The sequence below is a fragment of the Nicotiana sylvestris genome, chromosome 12 (genome assembly GCF_000393655.2).
Source record: "Nicotiana sylvestris chromosome 12, ASM39365v2, whole genome shotgun sequence".
Taxonomy (NCBI): Eukaryota; Viridiplantae; Streptophyta; class Magnoliopsida; order Solanales; family Solanaceae; genus Nicotiana; species Nicotiana sylvestris.
This window is the reverse complement of record NC_091068.1, coordinates 45,629,563-45,643,288: the sequence shown is the minus strand read 5'-3', so window position 1 is coordinate 45,643,288 and position 13,726 is coordinate 45,629,563. Positions and strand designations below refer to the sequence as shown.

The 13,726-nt window shown below is 38.4% G+C and overlaps 1 protein-coding gene and 1 long non-coding RNA gene across 2 annotated transcripts; one reads left to right on the top strand and one right to left on the bottom strand.

The window, feature by feature from the left end:
* Positions 1–457: 457 nt before the first annotated feature.
* LOC138882978 (uncharacterized) lies at positions 458–3,321 on the top strand. Its single transcript, XM_070163628.1, has 4 exons — positions 458–655; positions 878–1,883; positions 1,979–2,808; positions 2,887–3,321. The coding sequence occupies exons 1-4, from the start codon at positions 458–460 to the stop codon at positions 3,319–3,321; spliced, it is 2,469 nt and encodes an 822-aa protein (XP_070019729.1).
* Positions 3,322–7,970: 4,649 nt separating this feature from the next.
* On the bottom strand, positions 7,971–10,497 carry LOC138884343 (uncharacterized). Its single transcript, XR_011404518.1, has 3 exons — positions 10,445–10,497; positions 8,702–8,753; positions 7,971–8,026 (listed from the first exon to the last, which is right to left on the bottom strand). It is a non-coding gene; the product is annotated as an uncharacterized lncRNA (long non-coding RNA).
* Positions 10,498–13,726: the final 3,229 nt, after the last annotated feature.

The following is a 13,726-nucleotide window of genomic DNA, read 5'->3' as shown; positions in this document are numbered from 1 at the left end:
TGTGTCTTCTTTACCTTTCTATTAGCTTACTTCATTCCTATTGAAATTGTTCACTGTGCAAAACCTAGTCGACTAAATTCACACTTAGTCAACCAAGATTTTAATTGCCTATAATTCACCCTTCCCTCATGTACTTTCAATTGGTATCAAAGCAAGGCTCACAAACTTTACTTAACAGCTAGTGAGGAAAAGATCATGGGATCTAACACAGTTATTGGAGTACTATTTCAAGAAGGAACCTCTCATGTACGACCTCCATATTTCAACAGTTAACACTTTTCTCACTGGAAAGTGTGTATGAAAACATACACTATGTCATATGACATTAAAGTTTGGTGTGTGATCAAAAAGATAAATCTTCCAATTCTGAAAGAAAGATGAAAATGGTCAAGTCATAATATCAACTGATCCACTTGACTTAGATGACTACACTAATGAGCAATTAGTCGTTGTAACAATGAATACCAAAGCAAAACATCTGTTATACAATGTTATCAATGGAGAAGAATATGAAAAGATATCAAGCTATGAAACTGCTAAGGAAATGTGGAATAAATTAGAGGTCACATATAAAGGAACCAACAAACTGAAAGAAACAAGGATCAATCTCCTTGTTCGGGACTATGAATTACTTCAAATGAAGGATGGAGAATCAGTAGAGGAAATGTTTACAAGATTCAGCTAAATCCTTGGAGACTTAAAGTCATTTGGTAAACCAATAAAAAATGGAGAACATGTCAGAAAAATCCTAAGAAGTTTTCTCACGATTTGGTAACCCAAAGTTATTGCTTTAGAGTGTCAGGATCTTGACAAAATGTACTATGATGAACTTAGAAGTGATCTAATTGCCTTCGAGAAAACTCGTATGGACATGTAGATTCAACAAGAAAAGAAGAAAATAGTTGCATTCAAAGCGACTGTGGCTGAACCAGGAAATGACGAGGAAGAAGAAGGAGGAGAACAAGATGAAAACATATCCATGCTCACTCAAATTGTAACAAGCATGATGAGGAAAAATAGAAACAGTAGGAGAGGTAAAACAAACTTTAGAAATGGAAGGTTGAATAATGATAATGACAAAAATGATGGAAGGTGCTATGAATGTGGGAAACATGGACACATTCAAGCTGAATGCCCCGAATTGAAGAAGAAACTCAACAGGAACTTTCAAAAGAAAAAGTCTTTTGGAGCCTGGAGTGATGAAGAGGAATCTGACCATGAAAAAATTGCAAATATGTGTTTCATGGCCATAAAAGAAGACAGCAATGAGGACTCAGGTGAACTTGGGCTCATGGCAGACAAAAGAATGGATGATGAAGAAGACTCATGTGAACTTGGTCTTATGGCAGATGAAAGAACTAGTGAGGTATGTCTTCCTACATGTCCTAATTGTTATGAACTTCAAGAGTTTGTTGATATTGCTCTTGCAGATATTGAGAGAGTTCTAAATGAACTCAGAAAAATCAAAAGAGAAAATAAAGACTGGGCTTTGAAGTTGGAAGTTTATGAAATTGAGCGTGATATGCTTCAAGATGAAGTTAATGGACTTCAACTTCAACTGAATAGATTGCAAAAATCCACCAGTCATAGTTCTGTCAAATCAAATCAGATTGTTCCTCACATATCTTTGATTAGGACTAGAAATCCTACTACATATTCCTACTGTGGCAAAAATGGTCATAACACTAACCAATGCAGGAATAGAATTAGAGAAGAAAGAGGCTCTAAAATCCCAATAATCCTTCTTGTTTCTATTGCGGAAAGCTTGGGCACACGTCTAACCGTTTCAGGTTCAAGGACAAAAGGAGATGGGTTTGGCGACCTAAATCTTTCAGTCAAGCTAATACTCAGAAATCTAAGTAGGCTTGGGTACCTAAAAATAGGTAATCTTTTTTTGTAGGAACACCGCAAGAAGAATCTCAAAGGAAAATGGCATCTTGACAGCACGTGTTCCAAACATATGATTGGTGATAAATAGTTATTCAAAATGGTCACCAATCTAGATGGAGGAACAGCACCTTTGGAGATAAATCAAAAGGAAACATAACTAGAGTTGGAAAGGTTCCCCTCATCTCAACATGTGATGTAGATAAAGTATACATGGTTGATGAACTTAGTTACAATCTTCTCGGTATTATTCAACTATATAACGATGACTATGAGGTTCGTTTTAAGAAACATGGTTGGTTTATAGAAGACGAATCGGGTAAAGTTATTCTCTCTGGTAATAGAGACAGAAATATCTATACTATCAGTAATGTAGATAATCTTGATAATCAAATTTGTCTAGTATCTATGATTGATGATCCCTGGGTATGGCATAGAAAGCTTGGCCATCCTAGCATGCATACTATTCAAAAACTCCCCAAAAATGATCTTCTCATTGGTCTTCCAAAACTAGATTTTTCAAATGATCAATTTTGTGATGCATGTCAATTAGGAAAACAAACTTGTTCTTCTTTCAACATCAAAAATATTGTCTCTACTACTAAACCTCTTCAACTCATGCATATGGACCTATTTGGTCCAACTAGAACTGCTAGCATTGGTGGTAGAAAATATGTTTTTGTTATTTTAGATGATTTCTCTCATTTCGCTTGGGTTATTTTTCTAAGTCATAAAGATGAAGCTCTAAGGAATTTTGAAGTTTTTTGTAAGAAGGTTCAATGTGAGAAAGGTTACTACATTTCCACTATCAAAAGTGACTATGGAGGAGAATTTGAAAGCAGGGCTTTTGAAAACTTATGCAATGATCAAGGAATCTCTCATAACTTCTCTTCTCCAAGATCAGCTCAACAGAACGGAGTGGTAGAACATAAAAATAGAACGTTGCAGGACATGGCAAGAATTATGATTATGGAAAACTCTCTACCCCACCACTTCTAGGCAAAAGCTGTGAGCACGGCATGTCATATTATTAACATATGGAACAGTAAGAAACCCAACATCAGATATTTTCACCCATTTAGATGCAAATGCTTCATTCATAATAATGGAAAGGACAATCTGGGTAAGCTCGATCCAAAGAGCGACGAAGGTATTTCTCTTGGATATTCTCCCTTAAGTAGAGCATATAGAGTTTACAATAAAAGAACATTATTCATTGAAGAATCAATTCATGTTGTCTTTGTAGACACTAACCCTCGCCCAAGGAATGAAAAACTTCCTGAATATGAGGAAATTTCCATAGTGCCAAAGTCTATCAATACAGGTAAAATCACTCCTGAAGAAATGACTGATCAACAGGATCAGTCGACTATGAATCTTTCAGAAAATCAGGAGTCTACTACAATCGATCCAACAAATTCTGTCGGAAAATAGCCAACATTAGTTGTCACATATGAATGGAAGAGTGAGTATGGATATTCACATAAGTATATCATTGGAGATCCATAGGAAGGAATGAAAACTAGAAGATCACTAAAGTAGACATCGAATATTGCTCTCATATCAGTTTGAACCAAAAAAAAAGGTAGATGAGGCACTTAGGGACAAAAGCTGGATAACTACAATAAAGAAAGAGCTTGTTCAATTTGAGAAAAACAAAGTATGGGAACTCACTCCTAAGCCGCCAAATGCATCCATTGTTGGAACAAAATGGGTATTCAGAAATAAGTTGAATAAATATGGACAAGTAGTGTGAAATAAAGCCAGACTAGTTGCAAAAAGGTTATTTACAACAAGAAGAAATTGATTATGAAGAGACCTTGGACTTGATGCCAGGTTAGAATCAATTCGCATTCTATTAGCCTATGTTGCTCATAAATGTTTCAGACTTATTCAGATGGATGTGAAAAGTGTCTTCTTAAACGGATTCATTTCTGAGAAAGTCCTTTTTAAGCAACCTCCAGGATTTATAAATAAATCCTTTCCATATCATGTCTACAAATTGTGCAAAGCATTGTACTGCCTAAAGCAAGCTCCCAGAGCTTGGTATGAAAGGCTTAGTTCATTTTTGGTTGAACATGGGATCGACAGAGGTAATAATCATACCACTCTTTTTATCAAACGATCTTCTCTAGGTAATTTAATTGTACAAATTTATGTCGATGATATTATTTTTGGCAGTACTAACCCTATTTTGAGCAAGGATTTTTCAAACATCCTGACAAGAGAATTTGAAATGAGTATGATGGGAGAACTAACTTTCTTCCTTGGACTTCAAATCAAGCAAGTACCGAAAGGGACCTACATTTGTCAAACAAAGTATATGAAAAAACTCATCAAAAAATTTGGTATGACTAATGCAAAGGTCGTAGGAACCCCTATGAGTCCATCAACCACTTTGGATGAAGACATAAACGGTAAGAGTGTTGATGAAATAATGTATCGAGGTATGATTGGATCATTATTCTATGTTACATCTAGTCGACCAGATATTATGTTTAGCATTTGCAAATGTGCTAGATAGCAGTCGGCTCCTAAAGAATCTCACTTGATTGTTGTTAAACGTATTATCAGATATTTGATAGGGACAGTCGACTATGGTTTATGGTATGAAAGTTTAGAAAGTTTTGACCTCAGATACAGATTTTGCAGGAGATAAACTTGATAGAAAAAGCACAAGTGAAACATGCCAATTACTTGAAAATCCTTTATATCCTGGCACGGCAAGAAACAAAGTTGTGTGGCCCTATCCACCACAGAGGCGGAATATTTGGTAGTAGGCAACTATTGCACACAAGTACTATGGATCATGCATCAACTATTAGATTATGATTTATGCCTTAATTTTGTTCCTATTATGTGTGATAATACTAGTGCTATTTGTTTATCAAAAAACTCTGTGCATCATTCTAGGGCTAAACTTATTGAGATTAAGCATCATTTTATGTATTATCATGTTGCTAAAGGAGATATTATGCTAGAATTTTAAACACTGAAAATCGGTTAGCATATATTTTTACAAAGCTTTTACTTGAAGAAACATTTTGTTTCCTTCTGAAAAAAAATGGTATTTGTACAATTCCCTCATAACTTTGTTTAATGTTTTCCATCATTGCTTTAGTTTATTTCCATATATCTCGTTATTTTCGCCCCAAAAATTTTTTTAAGTACTTGATTAGTCTACACATGCATTTATTATGAACGTACGGCAGGTTTTGCATAAGGCAACTTTTCAATTGACTTTCATACGTCTCTCTAGGAATTGAGGCGACCTCTCTTAATTCTTTTTAACCCCTCTTCCCTCGAGTATATCTCTCATTCTGTCAAAGAAACCAAACTCTTATGCCTCTGTCCTCTTCTACTCATGGCTAAAACCAAACCCTCTCTTTCCTCTTCCACACCCAGAAGAAGCCACCGGTTCAAGAAAACCAAAGATGACCCTGTTGATATCGAATCCTATGAAAGCACAGATCACTTACTGACAGATGAAGATTCGAGTAGCTCTCAAGAAGACATCCTCATCTCCCAAAAGAGGGCAGGAAAACAATCAATGGAGTCCATCCCCAAACAATCCTCTCAGAAAAAGAGAAAAATTGGAAGTGTAGAGTTTGGTCCTGAAGACAAGATGAATTTCTATGGCCCTGAAGAGACGGCTAGGTTTGCTGCCTGCAAAGGGAAATCGATTGATTTTGGTCATACTGTAACTTTAAAGTCTATGCAAAATTCTCACTATGATGTTCTGTCTATTTTTGAAACTCAGAAACTTGTCTCTCAATCTGCTATTATTGGTGATTCTATCTATGAAGAACATGTGCGTATGTTTTATGCAAAATTGTTTGTGAATGATAAAGCCGATCTAGAATCCATGGTCTTAGGAACTTGCATTATCCTTGATTCTTATCAGTTTGAGAAAATCTTTGCTACAAAGTTTGTTGGATACAATTTCTTTGTGCAACATTCCTGGCCAGATAATTTTGAAGTATCTTTAGAAGAGGCCAAGAGTGTACTGTCTGAACCCACCCCCCTCTACCGCGTACCTGATATAAGACCAAAGAACTTGAAGTTTGAACATCGTGTTTTAGCCCATATATTGCAACAACTCTGCTACCTCGTAGTGGCTCACTGAGTACTCTGTCTCTCAGAGATGTATTCGTTCTATATTGTTTGGTGAATGGTAAAATTATCAATTGGTTTGATTGGATACGATAGTACATACTTAGAAGTATCATGGATGTTTCATCTTCTGCGAGAACACTGCCTTAAGGTTTACGAATCTCTCACATTTTGAAAGTCATTAAAGTAGATCTGTCTCTCTATGCTCCTAAAACTATCTCCAGCACCTATGACAAGATTGTCATTGCCATGATGGGGTATACCTTGATTAAGGGAACTTGGCTTAAGAAAGACAAAGCACCAGAGCTCATCCCTACTCAGAATAGTGGGAGGATCAAATCTGAAACCAACATATCCTTCTCCTCAGACCAGCTGATGCTGATGCAGCAAAACATTGCAGGTATCAAGGAATTACCAACCTCTATGCAGGAGCATGTAGATAAGATCAGGGAAGTAACCAAGAAAACTGGAGCAGACGTGGTAAGCTAAGGATCACTCTCCAAGCTACAAGGAGGAAAGGAATCAGGGCCATGCAGGATGTCATTGAGAAGATGACCAAAGTCAGCAAAGATATTGATGCCTCTAATGATAGCTTATGCACTAAAGTGATCAACACCATGAAGTACTTCATTGGAAGGAATTGAATGATTGGATGCTTAAGACAACCTTTTTACTCTTTCTATTTTATGTGGTGGTTTAAGACTATCAATTTTGGTTGTGTCTTTTGGTTGTGTCTTGGATGAGCATGTTAGTCGACTATGCTCCCTATAACTTCTTAGTTGTAAATAACTTTTGCCTGCCTAGTTAGAACTACTATTGCACATTGCTTCTCTTGTTCTTTTTGATTGATGTCAGAGGGGGAGAAGAAAGAAAAACAACACACAAGAACCAGCTTGAAGATAGGGGGAGCACACCAGACAGGGAGAGCACATTAGAAAAGGGGAAGAATCCATAAATTAGTCAAACTCTTTTTAAGATTATTGTCATCATAAAAAAGAGGGATATTGTTAAGTTTAGAATTTTAATAATGATCAATAATCCTAAAAAAAGCTTTGACTAATGATATACTCGTGTACGCAGATTCTGGTAAGCAACAGCATTGCTAATAGGAAAGATGATCTATTCAACAACTAAATATCTTGAACCTCTCTTTGCATGGAAAGTACATCAATCAAGCCTAAGAAGAAGGGAATCAATCAGTATTGACCAAGATCCTCAAGCGCGCAAGAATAGAGTAAATCATGAATAGCAATCAAATCTAGAAGATTCTGCAGAAGCTCAAGAAGGAAGCAATCCGCTAAGATTGGAATGAAGAAAGCAATCAGCCAAAATTGTCTCAAATCAAGGAAGATTGAAGGAAAGCAATTCGTAAGGAATAAAGATGAATCTAGCTACCATTCTAAGTTGGATTCATGAGGCAACCCTTGGGTAATTCTCTTAGATGTATATGCCTCACAAGGAACAGACTCCTAGAATTGCTGCAATACAATTCCGGAAGACAAGGAAGCAGAACACTCAAATAGACTATAAAGGAAGAAGCAGAATGTCACGACCCAAACTGGAGGGCCATGACTAGCACCCGACCATACTTGCCGAGCACCAACGTACATTTCATCTAACCTTCATTATTATCTTTTAGGGCTGACGAGATCAATATAAATGGTAGACCTGGATCATGGACAACCAGCAATAAAATATGACGGCATGAACATACATAGTAGGGGATGACCAGACAATCAAGAAACTACATATAAGGTATGAGCTACACGCTACCATGAAAGACTATATAACAAAAACCAGCCGACAAGGCATACCAAACTATACATGAGTCGACACTTGTCTATGAGCCTCTAAATGAACATAAGTGCTGCAACATAGCCGGAACAGGGCCCCGACATACCCATAATGTCTATAACAAAAATGCATACCAAGACCAAGGCAAGTCCGGAGAAGGGATCTCGCCAATCACCGCTGAACTGGACAGCCTACTGTGGTGGGGGAGCTGCACCTGCCTATCTATCAAGACCTGCAGCACGACATACAGCGTCCACAAATAATATGACGTCAGTACGAATAAAGTACTGAGTATCTAAGGCAGGGAACCATAAATACGATCAGTAATGTAAGCAAGGATAGAGAATATACAACCTGTAACATCTTAGTACCTCTGAGGGCTACTTACATGAAATGCATGATACATATGTATAAATACATAAACCTTTAAAGCATTCGCCTCTGTGGGCATCATCATCATCATATCGTACCCGGCCATAATAGGCTCGGTAGAATCGTACCCGGCCACGTGGAGCTCGGTAAAACCCAACTGATCAGTGGTTGCACAATAGGTGTCGTACCCGGCCAACTATAGCGTGGCTCGGTAGAGTAAAATAGATACATATATATAATGCATGCTCGACTCATGGAATCACATTCTAAACCTTTCGGAGTGACGTAAGGTCGGTATCCTCTGTACACGTTATTAGGACTAACTCTTCACTATGAACCTTATAAGAATCAGGAAGTACCAACAACATTGATAACATAAGAATAAGAGAAGCAACATTAACATCAATCGTTCCATAAGAGGGAAAACAATGTAAGTACTGCTAGCTTCTAAGAGTAGAGTATCTTTGGAAGCTCGTTCATTACATTATGTACAATCGGAGTCGTGCAAAAGAAGGAAAGGGATAGCCTCACATACCTTGTATATACTGCCCCAATCTCAAGCTATGCAATTGTCAAAACTCCTTAGTCTACAATAAGAGAAACGATACTATCGTTATCATTTAAGCGTCATAACTATTATGTATCGACCACAACCTATTTTACGATGAAACGGACAGCACCTCCCCTATATATATGACTTCACACCATTCAAAACAATCACCAAACATCCCAAACAACATCAATAATAAACATATTGAGCCTCCCAAAATAGTCCACGCACAGCCTAATCACTCCATACATATGACGACCACCGTAGTCGTGTCAAACGATCCGGAAATGTTACGAATAACTATCATACCACAACCCTACATATATATGGTGTTTCTCCCCTTCCTCCTCCAAAACTCCATAAAATAGTAGTAAAATACGCAGCCCAACAGCAACGCAAAACAGTCCACAAAACAATAACATTACTACCAAGCCTTTCGATATATATCTCACAAGTTCTAGCTTCAATGGCTTAGCCGCAACTTGGATAATCTTAAATACATATAGAGTAAGAGGTTCCTTACCTTTATACAGAAAGAACAACTCCAATTTGACCTTAAATTTCCATGAAATATCCCTCCAATGCTGCCACAACAACAAAAAAGCGAAACTAGCGATCAATTAGTGTTTTTCGGCACTAGAATCACTTTAGAAGGCTTGAAATCACCTAGGATTGATATTAAGAACATGAGGGAGTATTTACAGAACATAAACCCTTTAAAACAACCTCCCACACGAGCTGGAACGACACAAAAATGAGCAACAACAAGAAGAACAAGAGACTTACTAGCGCCACGGAATTCCCGACACTTGATTTGTGTTGTTTGCCCTTTTTTGGGTCTTGAATCTTGAGAGAACCTTGAGAGGATGTTCCTAGGGTTCTAAGGTCTGAAAATAGTGAAAAGAAATGACTTAAAACGGGTTGGAGTCATCCTATATAGGTCCAAATATCTTAAACCGACTTAGTGGGCCCCATAGAGAGGTGCTTGGCGCAGTCTCGCGAAAACGCGAATATCTCTCTACTCCAAGATCGTATCGATAAACGGTTTAATGCGTTGGAAACTAGATCATATATATTTAATTTGGTTGGTATATCACCCCGTAATTTCTTGTCAATTAGGAGAAAATATTAGAAACATTTGACCTAATGTTTAAGTAAAATTATGAACCTAAGTTGCGACAACTTTTGTCGACTTTTGTTTCATAACTCGTTTGACTTCAAGACTTATGATACGGATATTATATAATTAAAATACCTTAATACATGACCTCTTGAGTGTATTAAGCACCGCTAGATTTACCTGAAAATACGAGTTACAACATCCTTGATTCATTTAACTTCTAATACTTGTTAATCACCCTTATACACTCTTGTATCACTTAAGACCAATAGGATTGACTTCTTATCATCTCAAAGATAATTCCTTCTTGGATTTATGTTAACTAATATATGGAATGAACTAACACATGTGGATATGGGTTGTAACACCCTCCCCCCCCTAGGAACATTCGTCCTCGAATGTAAGGGTTCATGGGGAGTTTAAATCATCGTGGATTCCAATGGAAATTTCCGATCAATTTTCCCCTATAAAATGGTCACTAGCAAAACTTGCAAGCAATTAAGCCCAACATATGGCTTCACAAGGCTACACAAAGCATTATGCATATTTACATTATCTACATATCACCATTTTGTATTAAGGAGGAGTATTCTCAAATTATTGCTTACCTCATAGAGCCGTTTCACCTTCCAATGTATCCTGTCTTCCACCAGCATCCTTGTTATCTTCATTCTGGAATAGGTAAGGGTATTTAGACTTCATCTCCTCTTCTGCTTCCCATGTCATTTCTTCCATATTTTTGTTCCTCCACAATACTTTGACGGAAGCTACATCTTTTGTTCTCAGCTTGCGGACTTGTCGATCTAATATCGCCACTGGCACTTCTTCATATGATAGGTCCTCTGTAACTTGTACATATTTTATAGGGACGACGCGAGAAGGGTATCCAATACATTTCCTCAACATAGATACATGGAATACCGGGTGGACAAATTCCAATTCGGATGGCAATTCTAACTCATAAGCAACCTGTCCAATCCGTCGAAGAATTTTATATGGCCCGATATACCTTGGACTCAGCTTACCTTTCTTCCCAAAACGCATAATACCCTTCATTGGTGAGATCCTCAGGAAAACCCAATCACCAACCTCAAACTCTAGATCACGACGTCGGACATCAAAATAAGATTTTTGCCTGCTTTGTGCCGTCCTCAATCGCTCCTGTATCATTTTCACCTTTTCAATAGCTTGGTGAATCAAATCTGGCCCATATAATTCTATTTCACCAACTTCGAACCATCCAATTGGTGATCTACATCTTCTTCCGTATAGTGCCTCGTATGGGGCCATTTTAATACTAGAATGGTAGCTATTATTGTAGGCGAATTCTATGAGTGGAAGATGGTCATCCCAATTTCCCTTAAAATCTAGAATACATGCTCGTAGCATATCTTCCAGTGTCTGAATGGTACGTTCAGCCTGTCCGTCAGTCTGCGGATGAAATGCAGTGCTGAGATTTACTTGTGTGCCTAAACCCTTCTGGAAAGACCTCCAAAAGTTAGCCGTAAATTGAGCTCCTCGGTCTGATATAATAGATATGGGCACACCATGAAGCCTAACAATCTCCTTGATATACAACTTCGCATAATCTTCAGCCGTGTAAGTTGTCTTCACTGGCAGAAAATGGGCACATTTTGTAAGTCGATCAATTATCACCCAGATGGAGTCAAACTTATGATAAGAGCGAGGTAATCCAATAATGAAGTCCATATTAATCACCTCCCACTTCCAGGTCGGAATCTCTATATTTTGAAGCAATCCACCGGGTTTCTGATGTTCTATCTTTACTTGTTGACAATTGGGACACTGGGCTACAAATTCTGCAATAGACTTCTTCATATTATCCCACCAATACTGCTCCTTGACATCATGATACATCTTTGTCGAGCCGGGATGGATGGAATATCGGGATTGATGAATCTCATTCATAATCTTCTCTCGCAACCCTGCCACATTAGGCACACACAATCGGCTCTGGTATCTCAGTGCCCCATCTTTTCCGATCCCAAAAGCCATACTTTTACACTGTTGAATGCTTTCTCTTAATCGTACTAAGATAGGATCTTCATATTGTCGTGCTTTTACCTCGGCTACCAAAGATGATTCTGATGTATTCTGTACAGTAACACCTCCGTCATCAGAGTCTAACAATCTGATTCTCATATTGGCTAGCTGATGAAGCTCTTTAATCAACCCCCATCTACCTGCCTCAATATGTACTAAGCTTCCCATTGATTTACGGCTGAGAGCGTCTGCCACAACATTGGATTTACCGGGATGATACAATATCTCGATGTCGTAGTCTTTCAATAATTCAAGCCACCTACGCTGCCTCAAATTCAACTCTTTCTGCTTGAAGATGTATTGTAAACTCTTGTGATCTGTGTAGATGTCAACATGGATGCCGTATAAGTAGTGCCGCCATATCTTCAAAGCATATATTACTGCAGCCAATTCCAAATCATGGGTTGGATAATTCTTTTCATGCTTCTTCAATTGTCTTGATGCATAAGCAATCACCTTCCCACGCTGCATCAATACGCACCCCAAACCTATACCTGAGGCATCACAATATACCACATAACCTTCTATTCCTTCAGGAAGAGTGAGCACTGGTGCGTATGTCAATCGATTCTTCAGCTCCTGAAAACTACGTTCACAAGTGTCAGACCACTGGAACTTGGTAGCTTTCTGTGTTAAATTAGTCAATGGTGATGATATAGAGGAAAACCCTTACACAAACCGCCTATAATATCCTGCTAGCCCTAGGAAGCTGTGGACTTCTGATGGTGTTGTAGGTCTCGGCCAATTCTTTACTACATCGATCTTCTAAGTGTCGACACTAATACCCTGGTCAGATATCACATGGCCAAGGAATGCTACTGAGTTCAGCCAAAATTCACATTTGGAGTGCTTAGCATATAACTTACGATCCTGAAGCGTCTGTAATACTATCCGCAAGTGGCCCGCATGTTCTCCCTCCGAACGAGAATATACTAGAATGTCATCAATGAATACAATCACGAAAACATCAAGATAGGGCCTAAATATAGTATTCATGAGATCCATAAAAGCTGTTGGGGCATTTGTTAGCCCGAACGACATCACCAAGAACTCAAAGTGCCCGTATCTTGTCCGGAAGGCCGTCTTTGGAATATCCTTCTCCTTAACCCTCACCTGATGATCCCCTGAACGTAAATCAATCTTGGAGAAATACTTGGCACCCTGGAGTTGGTCAAACAGGTCATCAATTCTTGGAAGTGGATACTGGTTCTTTATTCTAGACTTATTCAACTGTCGATAGTCGATACACATCCGTAACGACCCGTCTTTCTTCCGCACGAATAGGACTGGCGCACCCCAAGGTGAAGTGCTAGGCCTAATGAAGCCCTTATCCAGCAAATCCTTCAACTGCACCTTCAACTCTGCAACTCTGTCGGGGCCATTCTGTATGGAGGAATAGAGATCGGTTGAGTGTCAGGCAACACATCAATGCTAAACTCAATATCCCTTTCAGGAGGAAGGCCTGGGAGCTCATCTGGGAAAACCTCTGGGAATTCATTGACCACGGGGATTGATTATAATGTAGGCGGTTTCGCCTTCGCATCCCTAATGCGAATGAAATGATAAATGTAACCTTTTGAGATCATTTTCCTTGCCTTAAGATAGGAAATAAACCTACCTTTTGGTGTAGCAATATTCCCTTTCCATTCAATGATGGGTTCACCAGGAAATTGAAACCTAACCATCTTCGTACGGCAGTCAACATTTGCATAGCATGAGGCCAACCAGTCCATTCCTATTATCACATCAAAATCAACCATTTCTAACTCAAATAAATTTGTCGAGGTTTGACGACTACAAATCATCACAGTGCAACCTCTATATAC